The following is a 20,932-nucleotide window of genomic DNA, read 5'->3' on the forward strand; positions in this document are numbered from 1 at the left end:
TGTTTAAATGCACATTTGGTGACTATTGTGTTGCCAGAGGAGCTAGGAAACGCTTGCATTTAGTATACATACATTATCCCGTTGGTATTTCTGTTAATGCAAAGCAGAAACAAGAAACAACCTCCCTTTAGATCTCAGATTATTTGTAAAGAATTCGTGCGAAAGCTTAATTGCAATATTTATTGACCAGATCTTATTATGTGTGTATTTATTATTTATCTTCCATGATCCTCAAAGGTGCCACTATTAGTTACATAAGCTTTTTTAGGTGCCTTGCCCTTTTTATTGTTGAAAATGATGTTGTGGTCTTAACCAAACCACACCTCATGAGATGTTTCTCTTTTTATGATAACACAGCATGGTACTGCCCTAAATTTTTCTTGTTTGCTGTCGCTTTGTTAGCTATAATTGATCCTCAACATTAGTAATACTCAGAGTAGACCCATTGAAACTGAAATCACTCCAGTTGATTGATTTCAGCAGGTCTGTTCCAAGTATCGCTGGATATAAGTAGATCTTGTGGATTGGTAAATAAATATACAAATCCAGCAGTTAACACAGTTATATAAAACTTTCACCCTGGGCATTTCAAATATTCTAACCTTGGTTTAGTTCAAGCCAGCTAATTTTTTTCCTCCAAACTTCTATAAAAATTCTGAATGGTTCTTTCAGAAAGGTTTCAGCCTTGATATTTTTACTTGTCAAATCTAGTAAGGCACCTTATATTCAGCAAAAGCTGGAGGACTTAAGCAATGCAAAACTAAAGCTGGAATTAATCCAGGGTTGTTGTTGTTTTTCCTTTTAGATGGTGCTTGGATTTAAACCGATCTGTTGCTTTTGAAATATAGTTAGGAGTCTCGGAAGTGTGACAGAACACAGATATTTGGCACAGAACCTTGATGTTCTCTCTAGAAGTGCCTTCATATTTCAGTCATGCTTAAGCCCAATTCCACCAGCAGAAATATCCGTAACAGGATTAAAACCCAAAAGTATCAAGTTTCCTGTGTCACTGGTGTGATGTGGTGTCAAAGGAGAATTTACCTTTTCTCAGGCGTCACTTCCATGACAAGTGAACCATTCTTGGATTGTACAGCCAATTCTGATTCAGTAGTGTCCAGTGGCACACCATTGTGGACTGACGTTCATCTGGAGTGTAGGCTCAGCTGCACTGAACTGGTGGACCCTATCCATTACATCAGAGCCTACTGGGTTTATCCTGTGGCAGTGTCTCTTCCATCAGGCTGGAAGCATATCTGAGCAGTAGGATATATACTGCCTAAATCATCTCTTGTGTACAGTGGTACCTTGGGTTAAAGACGCTTCAGGTTACAGACTCCGCTAACCCAGAAATAGTACCTCGGGTTAAGAACTTTGCTTCAGGATGAGAACAGAAATTGCGTGGCGGCAGCATGGTGGCAACAGGAGGCCCCATTAGCTAAAGTGGTACCTCAGGTTAAGAACAGTATCAGGTTAACAACAGACCTCCAGAACGAATTAAGTTCTTAACCTGAGGTACCATTGTATATGTATAATGTTGGTGCGATGAGAAAGGCCTGTTACGTTGCCATGCCAGGAGTGGGAAACCTGTGGCTCTCTAGATGTTGTTGGCCTCCAACTTTCAATAGCCACAGCCTCATGGCCAATCACTCAGGATGATGGGAACTGTAGTTCAACAACATTTGAAGGCCGCAGGTTTCCCATGCCTGCGCTATCTATATCACTTTGTATTGACATTATGGAAATGTGGCTATTTGGGTAACATCGTGAGAGTCAACGGCATGTTCTTTTAGTTTTTTTGATGACTGCATATAGCATAAAAATATTGAGTGTGCTGTTGGTGAGAAACAAGTGGGATCTGAAACAAAATGCTGTAAGTGATTTCATTGAGTCATGCCCTTTCTCTGGTTCTTCATCCCTATTGCTATAGAACCTTTGGCTATAAAACTATCTTTAGGGAGCTGTTTGAGTAGCCTTAGAGGAAATGAGCAGTCAATCTTGGAAAGGTTTTGTTTCAAGCTTAAGCAGTGAAGCTAAGTTTATCTGAACAGTATGTTAGAAGTTTAGGAATGGAGCGTGCTAGAAAAAAAATCCACCCTCTTGAAGCAGAGGTTGTCTAATGCATCTCTTTAGATGGACAGAGTAACTATAGTGTATCAGCATCTAAAGTAGCACCATTGTATAAATATTTCTACTCTGCTGCCTTGTGATTTTAAGGACTTAGAGAAAGAGAGCAAGAGGATGGCTGTTACAAAACAGCCTGGTTAGATCTGTTGCCTTAAGTTGCATTAGAAGGAAGGTATAGAAATGTGTCGTACAGTTGCAGGAGCGTCCTGCAGCCAATTGGAAGCTGTGACAGACGTTCGGCTTCCAAAAATTGTTCGAAAACCAAAACACTCACTTCTGGTTTTCGATCATTCGGGAGCCGAAACATACAAGTTCCAAGGTGTTCAGCAACCAAGGTACGACTGTACTTTGAATGTATCTCTCCTTGTAGTTTAAACCAAATTGAAAACTTTCTACATGTTGTTATATACTGTCCTTTCTTTGAGAAAGCAATACCTGGGACAGATTTGTATACAGTTGCAAAAACTGCACATTTTCCTTTGGCAATAAAGTAATTGATGAGATAATAAAATTCTATAGAGAGAACACTGTGTTTTGCCAAGTTGATTCAGAATCTGAAGCTTATGCTGGTTTTGCATACTTTTAGTCAGATTTGCATAATTTATATATATATTTTTTCCCATTTTAGTATTTGCTAGAAATTCAGAACTCTTTTATTTACTTATTGAATTCACATCCTGCACTTTCTCCCAAAGGAGTCCAGGGTGGCAAACCACAGATAAAATAATACAATTAAAAATCATTTTTTAAAAAGAAAATACTTAAAAGAAAATACTTAAAGCAAATAAAAATATGTGAAACAGTCACAAATTTTCACACCCAATCATTTCAAGTTGCTAGGAGCTGTATCTTTCAGCCACTGAATACCTGGGGGTTAACAAGAATGTTTTAAAATTCCTCCTGAAAGTTAGTAATGAGGGCGGGAGACACATCTCACCAGGAAGGGAATTCTACAAATGGGGAAGCACCTCTGAGAAGACCTAGCCAATGGGGAGCTTCCAATGAGAGAGAACCACACCCCAATTGGTTCCATCACTGAACTGCTCCAGTATGTTGGCATTGTCTTGCATGACTATTTTTTTATTTACACAACAAGAACAACCAATTCTGCTTTCTGTATGATTCGGGCGTGGGGTGGGAATCAATGTTGGCAGCTCCTTAGGATTCTCAGTCTTTTTTCTTCTTTTTCAATAATTTTCTTTGTGGGCAAGATGGGGAAATTGGGGATCTGGTATGCAAGATGCATACTGTAGATGAATATTCAATATGTCTCGGGTAATTTTACCATTTAGGCTCTGCTGTTAGGATACGGAAGAGTGTTTGTAAATAGCAGGCAACATAGCTCAGCCCTGCCCTTGAAAGAGCAGGAAGTATTGCAGCCCCAATCCCCAGCAAGTTATTCTATAAATGAATGAAACTGTGTGCATATTTGCCTGCTGTTCCACTAATTATCTGTATTACTGTACACAAATGTTTTGTTTCTGCAGACTTTGCTCTTAGGCGTCTTGTTGGCAATCGCAGGAAACATTCTCATCAGCATCTCTTTGAATCTGCAGGTATGAAAAATCTCCTTTGTATGGTGATTGGTAATGAGATCTAAGCAGCAAACTGTGTGCACAGGCTTCCAGCCATAATATTTAATGTTGGTTAATAGCGCACTTACATAACACAGCACTGAGCTACTGATTACCTTACAATATGCTTTGAGTTTTATTCCTCTGTTCAGGTATAAAAGCACACTTAAAGTTCTGCGACTTTTATATTTAATTCGTTGATATTTGACTACACAACTTATTTTCAACCTTCTTCCTGCGAATCGTATTTAGTACTGTGATTTATTTGGGGTTTCTTTTGTATGCTAGGCAAAAGTTCCTAAGCATAGGAGCCACCATATCAAATTTCCATACAAACAAGAGCCACATCCCTGTGCCTCCTTAACAGTTGCCACATTTCCTTCTCTTCGGTCCCTATACTTTGCCCATATTAAGGCAAAACGTCTGAAAGTGAGCTGAGCATTGGCTTGCAGCGCAGAGCAGTGATCGGATTACCATCCTTCCATGAAATCAATGCTCACCACGCACTCAGTAATCCTTGTTCCGCAGTAAAGATCTTTTGACTACCAATTTGAATGTTACAGCTCCCATGTGGAAGCCAATAGAAACTGATTCTGTATGCGAGCGCTTGGCTTAATCGCTCTACCATTTGAAAGCAGCTTTTCATATTGCCAACATCCCCTTTCTTTCAGATTGTTGTTGTGATGATGATGATGGTGATGATGATGCGTTCCTCACCAAGGTGACCCAAAGCAACTTACCAAAATAGTATAAATACTATAACCAATTATAACAAAAGACAACCAATAAAAGCCCAAAAAACAGATGTATGCCAATATAAGTCAAGTCTTACATATCCTGCACCACTAAAAGAAGCCACAAAACATAGAATTGTAGGGTTGGAAGGGACCACAAGGGCCATTTCAAGTCCTCACAACATGGGGCTAGAACCCACAACCCCGAGATTCAGAGTCTCATGCTGTACCGACTGAGCTATTCCAGGTTCAAATATCTGAAGCCATTCAAATTAAGGACCAAAATCCTGGGTAAAAAGGAAGTGTTTTGCCTGGCAGCTAAAAACCAAAAATGTCTCAGGACATGTCTCCTTGTGGAGAGTGGGGAACTGACAAGGTGTGTTCTCATGTTGCCATCATTCTGCTCATTTAGGGCCAGGTATGTGTATGACATGGAGGGCAAAACAGAGAACTGCATGGGGTCCACTGTGTCTGTCAAGAAGCTGTGCCCCTTCTGTAGCAGTTTAGTATAAAAAGGTAAAGGTAAAGGGACCCCTGACCATTAGGTCCAGTTGTGGCTGACTCTGGGGTTGCGGCGCTCATCTTGCTTTACTGGCCAAGGGAGCCGGCATACAGCTTCTGGGTCATGTGGCCAGCATGACTAAGCTGCTTCTGGTGAACCAGAGGAGCGCACAGAAACGCCGTTTACCTTCCCGCCAGAGCTGTATCTATTTATCAACTTGCACTTTGACGTGCTTTCAAACTGCTAGGTTGGCAGGAGCAGGGACCAAGCAACGGGAGCTCACCCCGTCGCGGGGATTCGAACCGCCAACCTTCTGATCAGCAAGTCCTAGGCTCTGTGGTTTAACCCACAGCACCACCCACGTCCCTTGCAGTTTAGTATAGTAGCTGATTATTGCTATTCATTAGTAATACTATTTTTGAAAGCACTATCTCAGAGCTTATCCAGACTTACCTTTTGCAGGCACAGGTCCACACTTAAAAACTTTGTGTCTGAGCGATTTGGGGTGGGTTTTTTTTGCCCCAATCTTTCCCTGTGAAAACCTACTCTCTAAAGCTGAATTGGAGCAAATACCAATTCAGGTTTTCTGCAAATGGATGTTTCCTCCAATTGAGCTTTAAAGAGTAGATTTTCCCAGGGAAAGCCCCAGGGCAAAAGAAAAGATTGCTGCGATATGGAGCTTTTAATCGTGGATTGTGCTTGGAGAGAGTGGTAAGTCTGGAGAAACCCTCAACAAATCACAGACAATCCTAATTACTGATTGTGTGAACCGAGTTTCCTCTGTCCAGATCTAAATAATTCCCTTTAGAGCTTGCTGCCAAAGAAATCAAATATTAATTTTGGTCATTTGGTGGTCTCTTTGTATTTCTGGTTACATGCAGTTTCTCACCTTCCCCACTTAAGTGAATCTAATGTCTTATCAGTCTTATTCAGACTGGCACCTGGCTGGGTCTTTCATTCTTTTTGGTTTCTTGGCATTGACACCAGGATGTCCCTAAGAATACGAAGAGTTTTCTGAAAAATTCATTATTTCGAAAGTAGCTCCAAAGTCATGCATTGCAAACCACCTACACAGAATGCTAACTTCAGCTCATGCTGTCATTTTTATTCCAGGAGTGTTTATTTAGGGACTGGAGATTTATATAATTCCTTCAGCACTGATAGCAGGATGCACAAAGCTTCTGCAATGCCATATTGATGTCAAGTTCAATATCTGTTACATGCATGCAAAGCCATGTCTTTCATTCACATGTTCTCCATCACATCTAACTTTTAGAAATACTGTCATCTTCGACTCATGCGTCAAGGCAATCAGAAGCCCTTTTACAGAAGCAAGCTTTGGTGGTTCGGCATTATACTCATGGGGACTGGAGAAATTGGGAATTTTGCCGCCTACGGATTTGCTTCAGTCATGCTCGTTGCTCCATTAGGAAATGTGGCTGTCATAGGTAAGATGACCTGACCCCCGACCCCGTCCCTTATTCATTGTCAAAGAACAAGCCAGAAGTAACTCACACAGTTCAAAGTTGGAGATAACTCTTTATTACTAAAAACACGACTTCACAGACTCAGCTAAGTGTCAGGTCTAATGAGCAAAGCAGCTCATTCGTGGTAGGTCTTACCTCATGAATCAGTTGCCGAGACTGACAGTCTCCATCTCCCCACAGCTGCCTTAAGTCTCCTCTTCTCCAGAGTTTTCCCCCCAAGCAATCAGAGACTATGCCTGTGTGCAGCCAAGCTCTCCTCCGCCTTTTTCATGCCTCTTCTGGTTCTGGGAGTCAAGGGGAGAGGGCAAGAGGGGGAGACCCTTGTGACTTTTCACCAGTCCGACACATTCCTACCTCTTGGCTGCCTCCCTCCAACTCTCTTGCTTCAGCTTCTGCTTCTGAGCCTGTGCTACTTCTCTCTGCCACAGATTCTCTCAGCTCACTAAGGCCTGTTACGTCTTCATCTTTGAACACCTCCTCTTCTCAGTCTTCTCCCTCTGAGCACTCATTGTCCTGCCACCACTCCCTGGGATTTGAGCCTTCGTTCCTTAGTGGTTCCCCAGCTGGTTCCTCCCACCTTTCCTCAGTGACATCCATGGAGATTTTTCTTTAAATTATTTGAGATAATTGCACAAATGGTTAAGGAAAATTAAGAGGCATGTAAGAGAGATCCCTGGAGAGAGAGATTTGCTAGAACAGGAAGCATTCCAGTGGAAGGGATGTGCTACAAAATCTCTGTGCTTTTTTTATATTATAACATTATCTTGGATTCCAAGCTACTGTTGCATGAGCATACTGGATCATGGGACAGAACAGCTTTCCCCAATATGGTGCTTTCCAGATGTTTTGCGCTACAACTCCCACCATCCCCAGCCAACATGGCCAATGGTCAGAGGTGATTTGGAGGGCCATACCTGCTCTGTTTGTATAGCTTTGTCCCAACATTATGAAAACTGCCTATTTGGGTGGTATTATAGGATTCAATTGCATGGACTTTTCATTCTATGATGACTGCATATATGGCATAAAAATATTGATAGGCCTGTTAGAGAAAAACAATTGGCACCCACAACAAAAAAGTGTAATTTGCCTGTTCTATCCAGTCATGCCCTTTGCCAGGATATTCCATTTCCTTTGACCCTCAGCTTTCTGACTCTCCCCTCGCCAAGTGGAACAGCATTTCTGCTGAGCATGTGTCATCCTCATGGGGCTGTTTTGAGTTCACTACTACCTTAAGGGTTTCCCCCCTTAAATATATGCTGCATACCTACATACATCAAGATTTCCCAAAGTCTGCTGATAGCTTCCTCTTGTGTCTGAATAGCACCTTTTCAGACGTCATTAGTGTCTATGATGAAGATGAGTTCTCATGACTAATTCCAGCTGTGACAGCTGTGGGAAAAAACCAATTCTGAGATGATATCTGACTGCTTCAGCCTGTACCAAGCCAAATTCTGCTTTTTGCTATGTCACAGTTAAGTCAAAGCACTGCATGGCAACCAGGTGCAAATGACTAGCTCCATATAGACTGAAGTAGCTGCAATTCAGCACAGGGTACTTTTTTGTGTCGGGGGACAGAAATGCTTGAGCAAATAAACCTTATGTCAGTTAGATAATCGTTATAGCAACTGTCTTGGTATCTTGGTGATATTTGAAAGACCCAGCATCAGTTTCAGGCCTAGTTTTTCCACACAGAGTAAAAGAATTTCAGGGGGGAAGTTTGTCCCTTTCTCCCAGTGTGGGGGCTGTTTTTCATACCAGAGCATTTAGTCATGTGTTCCCCATCCCTCCCCAACCACAGTCTGAAGTGGTACCAGTGAGACAGAAGTCTACCACCATGAGGCATCATTGAGAGAAGTAATTTATATTCTAGGTGGGTTCATTTCCCCCTGCCTCAACACACGCACGCTATTTTTCAGTCAGAGAGCTGCAGTTTTACAAGATGTTGCTTGGATACTAGCACTTTCTGCTCATGAAAGCTGTCATCCTAATATTTCACATGAAATGGTAATCTTAAGTTGATAGGTTTCTTAAGTGCACTTCAAGTAACTTCTTTTTAAAAAGACCTTTGCTATTATTATCCTCTCGTCATAATTTATACAGCCCCCAGTAGCTCATTATAGCAATTATACTTAAATTATTTCTAGGGAGAAGAAAGTTATGTGTCCTCAGGGGGAGGTTTCCTGCTGATGAAGCAAGTGTACACACTCCTGTTTATCTCTTTTTAATCCCTTGACAGCATTTGAAACAGGACACTGATTTTAACAAATGTTTTGCAATGCTTGGAAGAACCATATGTGAGTTTTCTGCTGCAAATGCCATTTTCTTCATTGGCTGTTTCTATGGGTCATTGACAAAATGGAAATATGCTAGATTTACTTTTATTTTTTTGAGAACAGCAGAAACTTTTTTAAATGTTCCATTAGAGAAAAAACTCGCTACAAATGCAACACAAGCCCATCGGGTAGTGGGTGCACCAGGATATTTGTCTGTGCTGTTTATATGTACTACTTCAGGATTTTAACCACTTCATTTGTAAATTAAGCAAGTCTCTGTGGGGCTGAGATACTGCCTGAAAGGAATTTCCCATGGTGCATAATTCACATCCCTCTTGTGACGCGTATATGTATCACCTATGTGTACCACCTAACAAGGTCTCGTAAGAATGTTCTTGTGGTGTGACCACAATAAAAGGGCATTGAATTCTATTGAGCAATGGGAACCACAATGCCCCTGTCCATGTATGGCAGGGATTAGAGTTGGAAAGAAGCAGAAATCATGGTGGAAATGGCACATATCAAAGCCTGTAAAGTCATGTGGAAGGCACTGTTGAAACTCCAGAACCATTTGTTGCCAGGAGAGTGCCCAAGTTATGTATTCACAAGTAGAAGTGGGTAGTATTGGTGGCAGTTTAAAAGCCCCCAAATAAGAGTGTTTGAGGGGTGCGCTGTGGAGAGCACTCCTTTCACAAGCCCTGTCTCTTGGGTTGTAGCCAGTTTACCATGGGATTTATTTATTTTTTAAAGTGTGTGGAAGTAAACTAGGAGTCTAGTTCCAGCACCAGGATTTGCCAGGATTATATTGCTGATGTGGAGGCAAATGGGTTCTTTTCTTGTTATTATTGTTAAGCAATGTTATCACAGGCGACTTCATCATCTTTAATATATTCTCTTATTATGTAACATTTAACAATGACTGTTTGTTCCCCAGGTAGTGCAGTTATTTCTGTCTTATTCCTAAAAGAGTACATAAGATCCGAAGGTATATTAGGTAAGTAAATGATTCCTGCCAGTATAATTCTTGGAGTGCTGTTTTGATAAGGGAAATAATGCTGCATTAATAGCAAGATATATTTATGCCCCCAACATTTGTCAGCTGAAGATAAATACGCTTATTTTAAAATAGGTTGGAACATAGTTTTAATAATAGGCAGGGTCGAGTTTTGCTCCAAAAAATGTTATGCAAGCCTGGATTTTAAACCCCACAGTCCATTGAATCTATTTTTTCTGGTAAGTTTTCTTCCTGTTCCAATCATAGACTCATAGAATTGTAGAATTGGAAGGGACCACAAGGGTCATCTAGTCCAACCCCCTGCAATGGAGGAAACTTTTACCCAATGTGGGGCTCAAACCCACGACCATGAGATTAAGAGTCTCATTCTTGGCTGGGCTGTCCTAGGTAGACTTTTGTCTGTATCAATTAAATGGGCATTTTCTGTTTATGCTCATGTTTTTGCTTCCAGTTTTTAAATCGGGAGATAATACTTCAATATTTTACATATTTTGATATGTTTGACAACAGTAGGAGTCCTATCAAAAACAAGACATGATCTAATTGCTTGATCATTCTGCTCACAGCTCTTTTAATGTTGATATTTGCACACAAGCTCTTTTTTATAACATTAAAAAATAGTAACTGTTTGTTCCTTTTATACTGATTTGGTTATTTCCAAGAGCATTTCAGCAATGTTTTGCTGGCACACATGATCTCAGTTGCACAAAACATTGGACTTTATGTCTGCCTCAAAAACATTTTTGCAAATTAAATCTGCCTTGCTCTACGGTTCGTTTATTAGATATGTGACTAGTTCCAGCAGATATTTTGGTTGCTTTATGTAAGACAATGAGTCTATAGCTATTTTTGGCATTTGAGATTACTCTGGCCAATTGCTGCATAAATGTTGTTGACATATTTGAGATGGCTATGATTCTCAAACATTGTCACAATGCTTATTCCCACAGCAGCTGTCCATAGTCATAGTTCTGCTCGTGTGCTCTAAAACTCAACCAGAACACTAGGATGTATTCCTGGGAAAAGTATTGTTTTCCCTCACTAACCTTCACCCAATAAAAAGCTTTGGCACCAAATTCAGGAAACCAGCTGGGCAGACAAATCAGCCCATTCTGGTCTTTGTCTCCACTAAGATTATGGATGGGTGTACCACAATGGGATGTGTCAATTCAAGGGGTGAAACTTGGTTTTTGCAAATTTATTCAGTGAGGGGTCTTAAAAATATGTTTTGGGGGCGTGAGGAATTCAAATATGCTATTATTTTTGTGACTTGACAACATTTAGCATGGCAAATCTTCATTTGATTAAAAAGCGCATCAACTACTCTTGGAAAACCAAATAATTTTAATTTTACCTTCTGAAAATGTTGGGTAATGCTGTAAAATTTTTAGTTTCCCTGCATAAAGCACATGCTCCTAAGGATACACTGTAATCATAAAACAACATTAGAAACTAATGACATCGGCTAATAAGAAATTTAAATAAGTTTCATTAAGTCTTGCTTTGATTTGCTCTTGGACATCAGCCTCCGACTTGCTTCTTGGCCTGATTTAGCCCTCACACTTTTTATGTCCATATACCCTGGCCGTTTAACCCACAGCGCCACCCAGGACGTGGGTGGTGCTGTGGGTTAAACCACAAAGCCTAGGACTTGCCGATCAGAAGGTCGGTGGTTCGAATCCCCGCAATGGGGTGAGCTCCCGTTGCTCGGTCCCAGTTCCTGCCAACCTAGCAGTTTGAAAGCTCGTCAAAGTGCAAGTAGATAAATAGGTACCGCTCTGGTGGGAAGGTAAACGGCGTTTCCGTGCGCTGCTCTGGTTCACCAGAAGCGGCTTAGTCATGCTGGCCACATGACCTGGAAGCTGTATGCCGGCTCCCTTGACCAATAAAGCGAGATGAGTGTCACAACCCCAGAGTTGTCCAGGACTGGACATAACGGTCAGGGAACCCTTTACCTTTACCTTACCCTGGCCGTTGCCTCTGCAACTTGTTTCACACACCTCTCTATAGACTGAACATGATAGGGCCACTGTGGAATTTGCATGGGCTCGTCAGTGAACTTCTCTACTTCCTCTGTAGTAAGTTTACATGTCAAAGGAGGTTCATATATCCTGTTAGACCAGTCTATCAGCTCCAACAGGGACAAAGCACTGGTGTTGACAGAAGGTGTCTTTCTAGACATACAGAAAGATCTCCCAGTGTTTCATCATCTCTGCCCCTCAGGTCAATGATCTTCTGGACACCAGCTCTCCTCTTCTCATTGTCATAGGATCATGAGAGTGTATGGATTATTTCGCTGAATGCATACCATGCTGAACGCCAGGCAGTTGTCAAAACAGCATCTACCACAGCCTTCTTTTGCAGCCTAACTCACCACAGCTGAAACAAGAAGTGGTGTGGGCCTTCTACTCAAGCAGTGTTTTACTTTGCTGTTGAACCAGCAGGGATACTACACACAAATGATGTATTCTATTAACAGCCTTTAAGTTGTTGCGGGATTTGCCTTTAAAGCCATGTTTTGGAACCCATATGCAGCAAAACCTGTTTGCTGTTGTTAACCACCTTGAATGGCTCACTGGACCAATTTCAAGAAGGGCCAAATCCATGGGAAGGTTTCCCTGTCCTTATGGCCTGTATGATCCAGTACCCATATGCCTGATCAGTAGACAGATCCCTTATGACATTGTCACTCAGTGAAGCAAGAGGCTCTCTAACTGGGAGTTTGGTGGGTGAAGGATCAATTTCAAATTCCGTAGCAACATCTAGCAGTGTTACCTGTCCACTTGCTGTTAGACAAGGTCTTCCCATCAACTGCTTGTGAACAAGTGCCACAGAGGTAATTTGTTGGTGTGGAGGGCTCAAAGCAGCCAGATCAGTTTACGACTAAGCTTGACCTCAAAATAAGTAAGTAAGTAAGTAAGTAAGTAAGTAAGTAAGTAAGTAAGTAAATAAATAAATAAATAAATAAATAAATAAATAAATACCGTATTTTTCGCCCTATAGGACGCACTTTTTCCCCTCCAAAAATAAAGGGGAAATGTGTGTGCGTCCTATGGGGTGAATGCAGGCTTTCGCTGAAGCCTGGAGAGCGAGAGGGGTCGGTGCGCACCGACCCCTCACCTCTCCAGGCTTCAGGAGAGCCACAGAGCCAGCCCCACAAGGTCGGAGGACAGCGGGGAGGTGGAACGCTGCCATCCCGCTGTCTCCCGATGTGGTTTGGAGGCTGACGGCGGGGAGACACGTGCTTCTCCCGCTGCCTGCCCCGCAAGCTCCGGGGACAGCTGGGAGGCGCAGCGCATCTTCCCGCTGTCCCCGGACCTGGTCTGCAGGCGGGCGGTGGGGAGAAGAGCGCTTCTCCCCGCTGCCTGCCCCATAATCTCCGGGGACAGCTGGGAGGCGCAGCGCATCTTCCCGCTGTCCCCGGACCTGGTCTGCAGGCGGGCGGTGGGGAGAAGAGCACTTCTCCCCGCTGCCTGCCCCACAATCTCCGGGGACAGCTGGGAGGCGCAGCGCGTCTTCCCACTGTCCCCGGACCTGGTCTGCAGGCGGGCGGTGGGGAGAAGAGCGCTTCTCCCCGCTGCCTGCCCCGCAATCTCCGGGGACAGCTGGGAGGCGCAGGGTGGTTAACAACAAATTTAAAACACTTAATTGATGCAACAAAAAACAGCATAAAATACAGTATAAAACGTGAATAACAATAAATTCAATCCATCCAATAAACATTAGATGATCACCAGGGCTAGCTGGCTAAAATAGTCCTATTTGGGCCAGTGAGGAGACCAGGGGAAAATTAGCTGTGGGATCCCAGAGCGGGTAATCTTCATAAAAAGGGGAAGAAGAAGGGAAGGAAGGAAGGTATGATATATATTAGTGAAAATAACATACAAAATGCACTGTATTGCAGATAACTGTTTCCAAAACATGTGTATGTTAGACAAAAATTGTGTTTAGTAGGGGATATTTGCACTAAAAGGCCGGTGGGTTTTCATGAGGCTGGTTTTTGTTTTTGTTTTAATTGTGAACTAGTATGTGGAGAACTGAATTTCAGATTAGAAAAACAGGAAAAAGGGAATAACCAAAACTGACAGAATTCACCCATCCCTAGTGACGATTTGCATACTTTTTTTCCTACGCAGAAGTGCTATCTGTGTGGGAACGTCTATCTTGTCTGGAGTGCCTGTCATTCGTGCAAAATGAAGAGGATGACTGGGCTCCCTGCGCAAATAAGGAGGCAGATGATGCAGGCTGTTAGTGTAATGATTGTACGGTAATTGCACAGCTGTTGTGGGCGTTTGGAGAAAGAAATTCAGTGCTGCTCCAATAGCCCTATAATATTTAGTTATTTGGTCCAAGTGATACATGGAGAATTCATCCCTCAGCTGATCATGTTCCCCTTCAGCCTTGTACGCTGCACAATGTTTTAACTAGAGTTCTGGGCTGATTTATTTTATTTCTGCGAGTTTGTCTTTGCCATGGAGGTTTTTTAACAATGTTGTTGCATTCCATTGGAGTTAGCTGTACCATGGCAGATACGGTGATTGTTGGGAGGTTTGTGCAAATACATAAATATAGAAGACTGTGGGGATTGTCCCCCCCCCCACCTCTAAATTGCAAGTGTGCTATTATGTCCCATTGATGTTCTATGCAGTAGTCTGTGCCCCAGAAACTCACGTTCCACATTGATTTATTGATTTGTTTTATTTTATTTTTATGGGATGGGACCTCTGAAATAAAATTAAAAAGCAGCCTAGAAACCGCATAGACCAATTTAAAATTGGCATTTGGCAGCACCGAAGAACACAAGACATACTCATGAAGAAAAGCACATGTCTGTATGCACTTGCACGTTCAAGAACACTCTGTCACAAGCCCACATCCTCTTTTCAATGAATGCAGTTACCACACAGCCCTTCCACGAGTGATGTAAAGAAAGAAACTGCTACCGAAGGAAGAGGAGCAAAATTCCTCACTTTCCTGTGCTGCGATCATTAATTTTCACACTGCTGCCCGCTTCCCTTGGAAGTGATCTTGAGATATCAGAGTGCTTTCTGAAGGCTCTGTGCATACATCTTGCTGCCTGGGGAAATCCCCAGAGTCCACAGGCTTAAGGAAGAGTTCTGGCCACTTGCAGAAGCAGTAGCTATTAGTGGTGAGAGGTAGGAGGGCAATGTAACTATCCCAAGGCATCAGAGCTGTGCTATTCAACTACCAGCTCTGCATTCAAACAACTGCTACGTATGCGGTTGCACCCCTGATTTCAGTGATATTTACTTTCCCCAAAATCCGAATGACCCTCGGCCCACAATTAAGATACCTGGCCCGGCATGTTTCGCATCATCCTGGCGTCTAGAGGCAGTATTATGACAGAGGGTTAGCGTTCCAGATGATGCTAACCAGTTTGCACTAGGTGGATACAAATACTGGACAATGAGACTACCAGCATGTCAGAAGGAGGAGGGTTCAATGAGTCAGTGTGTCTTGCTGTTAAGCAGAAGGTTGGTGGTTCGAGCCCACCCAGGGATGGCTATGGACAGGATTCCTGCATTGCAGGGGGCTCGACCTTTAAGGTTCCTTCCAACTCTACAATTCTGTGGAATTGTGTTCTGAAATAAAGTTAAAATGAAAGTAACAAGAATCAAAAACATGCAAAGCAGAACTGAAAGACCACCAAATTAGAGGAAAGACAAGTTCATTGATTATATTACTTGGTATATCATGGGTAAACCTGGGGAGTAATATGAGTAAAACTGCCTAAGACAGTTTGGATGTATATGCAGCCGAATCATAGTCAGGAAAACAAATGCTCTCATTTCTGCAGTCCTGGTAGTAAAGTCCATTGAACTTGGTGGACTTCTGAGTAGACATGCATAGAATTGTCCTGCCTCTGTGGTTGGAATGTGACCAGGTCATAGGAGATAAATGGAGTTTGTGCATAATCATGGTCTCCTAAATTTGATCAAACTGCTGCTGTTTAGAAGGTTCGCTCTGGAGACTTCCAGTTACGTGTTTTGTAAAAAATAATAAGAAGAACAACATGTTTGTCTACATGTATTTATTTTGAAAGGTGGAACTGTGACGATGGCAGGAACATTTTTGGTGGTGACCTTTGCTCCCCGCGTTACCCAGGAAGTCACGGCAAGAAAGATACAGAATGATTTAGTTAACTGGCAGTTCCTGATTTATGTGGTGAGTACAGTATGCAAAAGTCGCTGTTTGCAAGTGGGGTCTAGAACAAAACGTCGCAGCGAGAAGTGCTGTGATTCTGGATTCAGTTGTGCCTCCTTCCAGCATCCTCCAATATAGTCCACCTTCCCCTCTGCGCAACAGTCATTTGGCATTCTGTGGCCATTGCTGTTTCCACAAGTCCACTGCTACCTTCCTGTTGTGCATGGAAGGTACCATTTTCGATCACATAGCGATCAGCACTCAGAGAATGAGTTCTCTCTCAGTATAGTCATACCGCAGGTTACAGATGCTTCAGGCAGCGTTTTTTTGGGTTACGGACCGCTGAAACCCGGAAATACCGGAATGGGTTACTTCCGGGTTTCAGCGGTCATGCATGCGCAGAAGCGCTAAACCGTGCTTTGTGCATGCGCAGAAGCACCGAATCGCAACCTGTGCATGCGCAGGCGTGGGTTGCAAACGCTGCGGGTTGCGAATGTGCATCCCATACGGATCTCATTCGCAACCCGAGCATCCACTATACAGGGTAATTCAGGCACTCTTGGTTTGCAGAGTCAACAGGTATTTCTCGTGTGGGAACCGATTGTTCTTTCGGTCAAGGATGTTTCTGTTTGCTTACTTCAGCTTCTACTCCTTCCACATTCCTTGGGTCAAACGGAGTGTGAATTTAAGAGTGCCTTTCCAAACTATAGGGAAATGAGCATAGAAAAAAAGGCAAGGCCGCCTCCGCAGTAAGCTAAAGGCTAGTGTAACAAAACTTTTTTTTCTACATGTAGTGTAAGTTTGGGTTTGATACGTTTTATGTAAAATGCTCTCAAATGAGAGAGCTGGCCCAAAGATGCTGCAGCATTCTGCACTAGCTGCAGAAACTGACTCTGCAAATGCTGCCTTGGACTTTCTGGCATTCAAGAAAGGGTGAGAGTAAATCCATACTTTTAGAAGCATGGCATGATGTGCTAGATGTCAGAGAGGGAAGCTCTGCTTGTGGTGGCCTTTGAGTGGAAATGCCTGTTTATGGGAATCTTGACAGAGTGGAAAACATGATTTATGAGTCAGGAATGCATAGGATTCAGGGTATAGTTCAGCACAGACCCTTCATGTCTTGTAATCCACCCCTGAAAGACAAGAGGAGTTTGTTTTTAGTTTTTATGTGGGAGAAAGACTGTTCTAGGTGGATGGATTAAATGTAGCTCAAAACTGTTTCTTTACTCACATCTGTTCAGAGGTCCTTAATCTTTGGGGACTGGTGAATGCATCTGGAATTTTGATAAAGTGTTGTGGGTGCTGTCACAAAATGTTTGCCATTCATAAACATGCTATGGCATTTTAAAGCAGTATCAGAATCACTTCTGTGATCAACAGCATGCAACGTTTCAAACTTCAGTTGCATATTCTGGCTTGAAAATACGATTGGTGAAAGCACAACTCTGCAACTTCTTGGTTAGTTCTATAAAGGGAAGGAAAGGGAAATTTGCATATCAGAAAAGAGGGAAGCCAGCAAGCCCATAGTACACATAACAATTTCCTAGCCGTCATTAAAAGCCTGGAGTCAAAATATCCACTATTCTGCTTCCCCCCACCCCCATTATTTTAAGCAAGCGCTTTGCCCTGCCAACATGTCCAGTGTCGTTTCTTTCTCAACGAATAAAAAAACTTTCTTAAAATCGTGGACTTGTTAGGGATAAATACCTTTCCTCACCTTCTAAAGCTTTAGGCTGCAGTCCAGGGAAGCACTTAGAACACCCATTTGAACATGTTTTCAGAACATTTACTGGCGACCTATATTTTTTCTGCGAGAAGTAAAAAGGGGAGTTTCCAAATGTAACTTGCTGCTCTTTATTGACTTGAACAGATTGAGGGCAGTTTTAGAATTTTAAACCTACAGTTCCAGATTTGGAAGCTGGGATACCAAGGAATGCCCATACCTGATTGGCTGTTTTATTTATGTATTTTCTTTAGGTTTTATTGTTTGACCATAAGCCATAACAAAACTGAATATGCAGCACAGATGTCTAAAATCATAATGGAACAGAGTAATCATATAACAAAACACAGATGATTAAAATCAACTGTTTTTTTTAAAGAAATGAATCTAACCACATGCTTTTCTGTGCAAATGAGGAAGAGGAAACTTTTTCAGTTACCAAACTCTCCTTGCTCACAGGAAATAAAAAAAAGGCTTCAGAAATATATATCAGTAATAAAAGTTGAAAAGCAAGGTCCCCCCCCTTTCATAGTGGGGGCTCTTCCCCACCTTTCCTCGGGTTCCTTAAGAAAGACTTGTGTGCTGGGAGGGAAGGCAGATGGGGCCAGGAAGCCTGTTCCATCTGCTGTTGCAGAAGAGACCTAATCGGTAGTACTGTATTTTCCCATAGGGGAAAGGCCATAGCTGAATGCTAGAACATCTCTTTGCATGCAGGTCCTTGGTTCATCCCCAGCATCTCTAAGTGGGGCTGGGAAAGTTCCCCTGCCTGATACCCTGGAGATCCACTGTCAGTCAGTGTAGGACCAATGGTCTGACTCAGTACTGGGTCCCTATGCATCTCCAGCTAAAAGGATCAGAGAGCCATTGCTCGTGAGAGTGCAACAGGGCTTGGTGGACAAATATTCTTACTCAAAACAGCTCAGTGATATAGAACAACACTTTTGCCTGCAAAAGATCCAAGGTTCAGTTTTCCTCAGCATCTTCAGGTAGGGCTGCAGTGACCCTTGTCTGAAACTCTTGGAGATCTGCTGCCAGTCAGTGTAGACAATATCAAGTTAGATGGACAATATCAAGTTAGATGGACAATATCAAGTTAGATGTGCAGATGCCTGATGATCGTCTTCCAAAGCAACTACTCTATTCCGAACTTAAAAATGGAAAGCATAATGCTGGTGGTCAACAAAAGAGGTTTAAAGACTCTCTCAAGGCAAATCTTAAAAAATGTAGTATAAACACCGACAACCAGGAAATACTGGCCTGTGAGCGCTCCAGTTGGAGAACAGCCTTTGAAGACGCTCAAACTCAGGATGAAAGGGAGAGATGTGCTAAGAGGAAGGCACGCTTGGCAAACCCTCACCATGATCAACTCCCACTCGGAAACCTATGTCCCCACCGTGGAAGGATGTGTGGATTCAGAATTGGCCTCCACAGTCACTTAGGGACCCACTGTTAAAACCATGTTTATGGAAGACAATCTTACTCAGCTATGAGGGATCACCAAAGAAGAAAAAGATGGATCAATGGCCTAACTCTGTATAAAAAAGTTTCCTGTGTTCCTATGTAAAAGTGCTCGATGGGTGAATAGTATTACCTAGCATAAGGGAATACTAGGTAATACTATATTAGATCAGGGCCAGCGCAAAAGAGTTTTATGTATTAACATAGCCACCGCTTCCAGGTCAAAGAAGCACCCAGCACATCCCAACATCTGCATTGGAAAGTGGAAATTCACCCCATGGAATGTGTCTACTAAGCAGCAATCTCTGGCCCATATGGAAGCTGCTTTGGAGTGGGGCTGCAGTGCATGTGGGGGTGTTGCTGGCGATTATGAAGCAGCAAGCCCAGTCTGCGTGCAGCGTTAAGGAAATCCCATCTGCAGAATGTCTTGCAAAGCAGCCTCTCCTCGCGTACCATTAACTCTGCTGGTATATTTTTCTTTTATGCAACCTTTTGACAGGTAGTTGGCTAGGCAGTGATTGAAAACCAGTGCAGAGTTACAAATGCATTGCAGGTGTTCTGAGCAGAACTCTGCGTTCAGTCCAAGTTTTATTGATGAGGGTGAAGGAACAGAAGAGTAAGTGAAGGTAATTAATGCAAGCGGTAAGTAAGATAAGCCATAGATTGGGCTGCAATCTTCAAGTCACCTACACCAGAGTAGTCTCGTTGCAATTGGACAATGGCACTGCTACGTACAGTGGTGGCTCAGCATGATTATACATAGCTAAAACTGGATGTCCTTGCTTGCCAGATTATTACTGCAAGAACTCTCTCTCCTCTCTCCTTTGTTTTAAATCTTTCAAGGCTGTAAAAATAAAGTAGGCACTTGAAAGGGTAAGAGAACTAGACAGCAAAATGTGAACATTTCTTAGGAAAGGTTTATAGGAATAATTGTTTGATAAATGGTGGTGAGGTTACCCCTCTTACTCATCCCTTTAAAGGGGGAGATAAGTATGTGACATCTTGTTAAAGATTTTGTCTGAAGCTTTTATTCTGCATTTTAGCAACTTAAGCCTTTTACACTTTTTCTTTTCAGATCCTGGCAGTAATAGCATTCTGCATTCTTTTGTATTTCCATAAAAGAAAGAAAGTGAATCACATTGTGATTTTGCTAACAATGGTAGCAGTGCTAGGTAAGGCTACGGCTCATCTGCAATGTTTTGTGCTGATCGTTCCTTTGTTCTCTTTTGTTTTGTGGTGGCTGATCCCGAAACTTCTTGCAGGGCTCCAGAATTTTGCCCCCCTTGCCCCACTTCCTCATGCTAACTTATGTGGGTCTTGAGTATCCATGCAGCAGAATGCCACATTAGATATTGGTTCTACATCAGGCTACAGGTGGAGAATACCGCTGTTGAATCCTATGCCACATCACAAACTCTTGGGGAGTAGAAAGCTAGCACAGAAGGGGACAGGTTCCTGCTGGCTTTCTATTTGCAGGGAAATTTTTAACACAGATGAACATCCATAAATTGTATGTCCAGCCTACGGTCTGAAGAGTGCTGACCATTCAGTCAAATCAGAACTCTGTCCACATCTTTCTGCTGCAAATATACACTTGGGGAGAGATTATACGTAGGGCAGCCAGTTCATGGAACATAGGTGCCAAGACTCCACTGTTGCCTTCTCTGAGCTATGACATGTCATGAACATTTGCCCCACTGAGCATTTCTGGGAATGCTCCTTGATCCATCTTTGTCACTTGAAGCACATAGGGGCACAGTGGCTAGGGATACCTTTTATCAGCTTTAGTTGGTAAGACAGTTATGGCTGTTCTGGACCACTTGATCCCAGAGAGAGTGAATTAGAGAGTCTGTCTGAAATTCCTTGTTGCTTGA

General features: G+C 42.6%; 1 protein-coding gene across 3 annotated transcripts in view; it reads left to right on the top strand.

Moving 5' to 3' along the window:
- Positions 1–20,932, top strand: part of NIPAL2 (NIPA like domain containing 2) — a 42,596-nt gene that overhangs the window by 1,743 nt on the left and 19,921 nt on the right. For 2 of the 3 annotated variants that reach the window (XM_081874577.1, XM_081874576.1), the window contains exons 2-6: positions 3,612–3,680; positions 6,211–6,382; positions 9,632–9,691; positions 15,777–15,898; positions 20,134–20,230. In XM_081874577.1, coding sequence (XP_081730703.1) covers positions 3,612–3,680; positions 6,211–6,382; positions 9,632–9,691; positions 15,777–15,898; positions 20,134–20,230 — 520 coding nt within the window. The remainder of the gene's footprint in view (positions 1–3,611; positions 3,681–6,210; positions 6,383–9,631; positions 9,692–15,776; positions 15,899–20,133; positions 20,231–20,932) is intronic. The other variant, XM_081874578.1, reaches the window with a different exon arrangement.

The sequence above is a fragment of the Podarcis erhardii genome (assembly GCF_964252035.2).
Source record: "Podarcis erhardii genome assembly, chromosome: 8".
Lineage (NCBI taxonomy): Eukaryota > Metazoa > Chordata > Lepidosauria > Squamata > Lacertidae > Podarcis > Podarcis erhardii.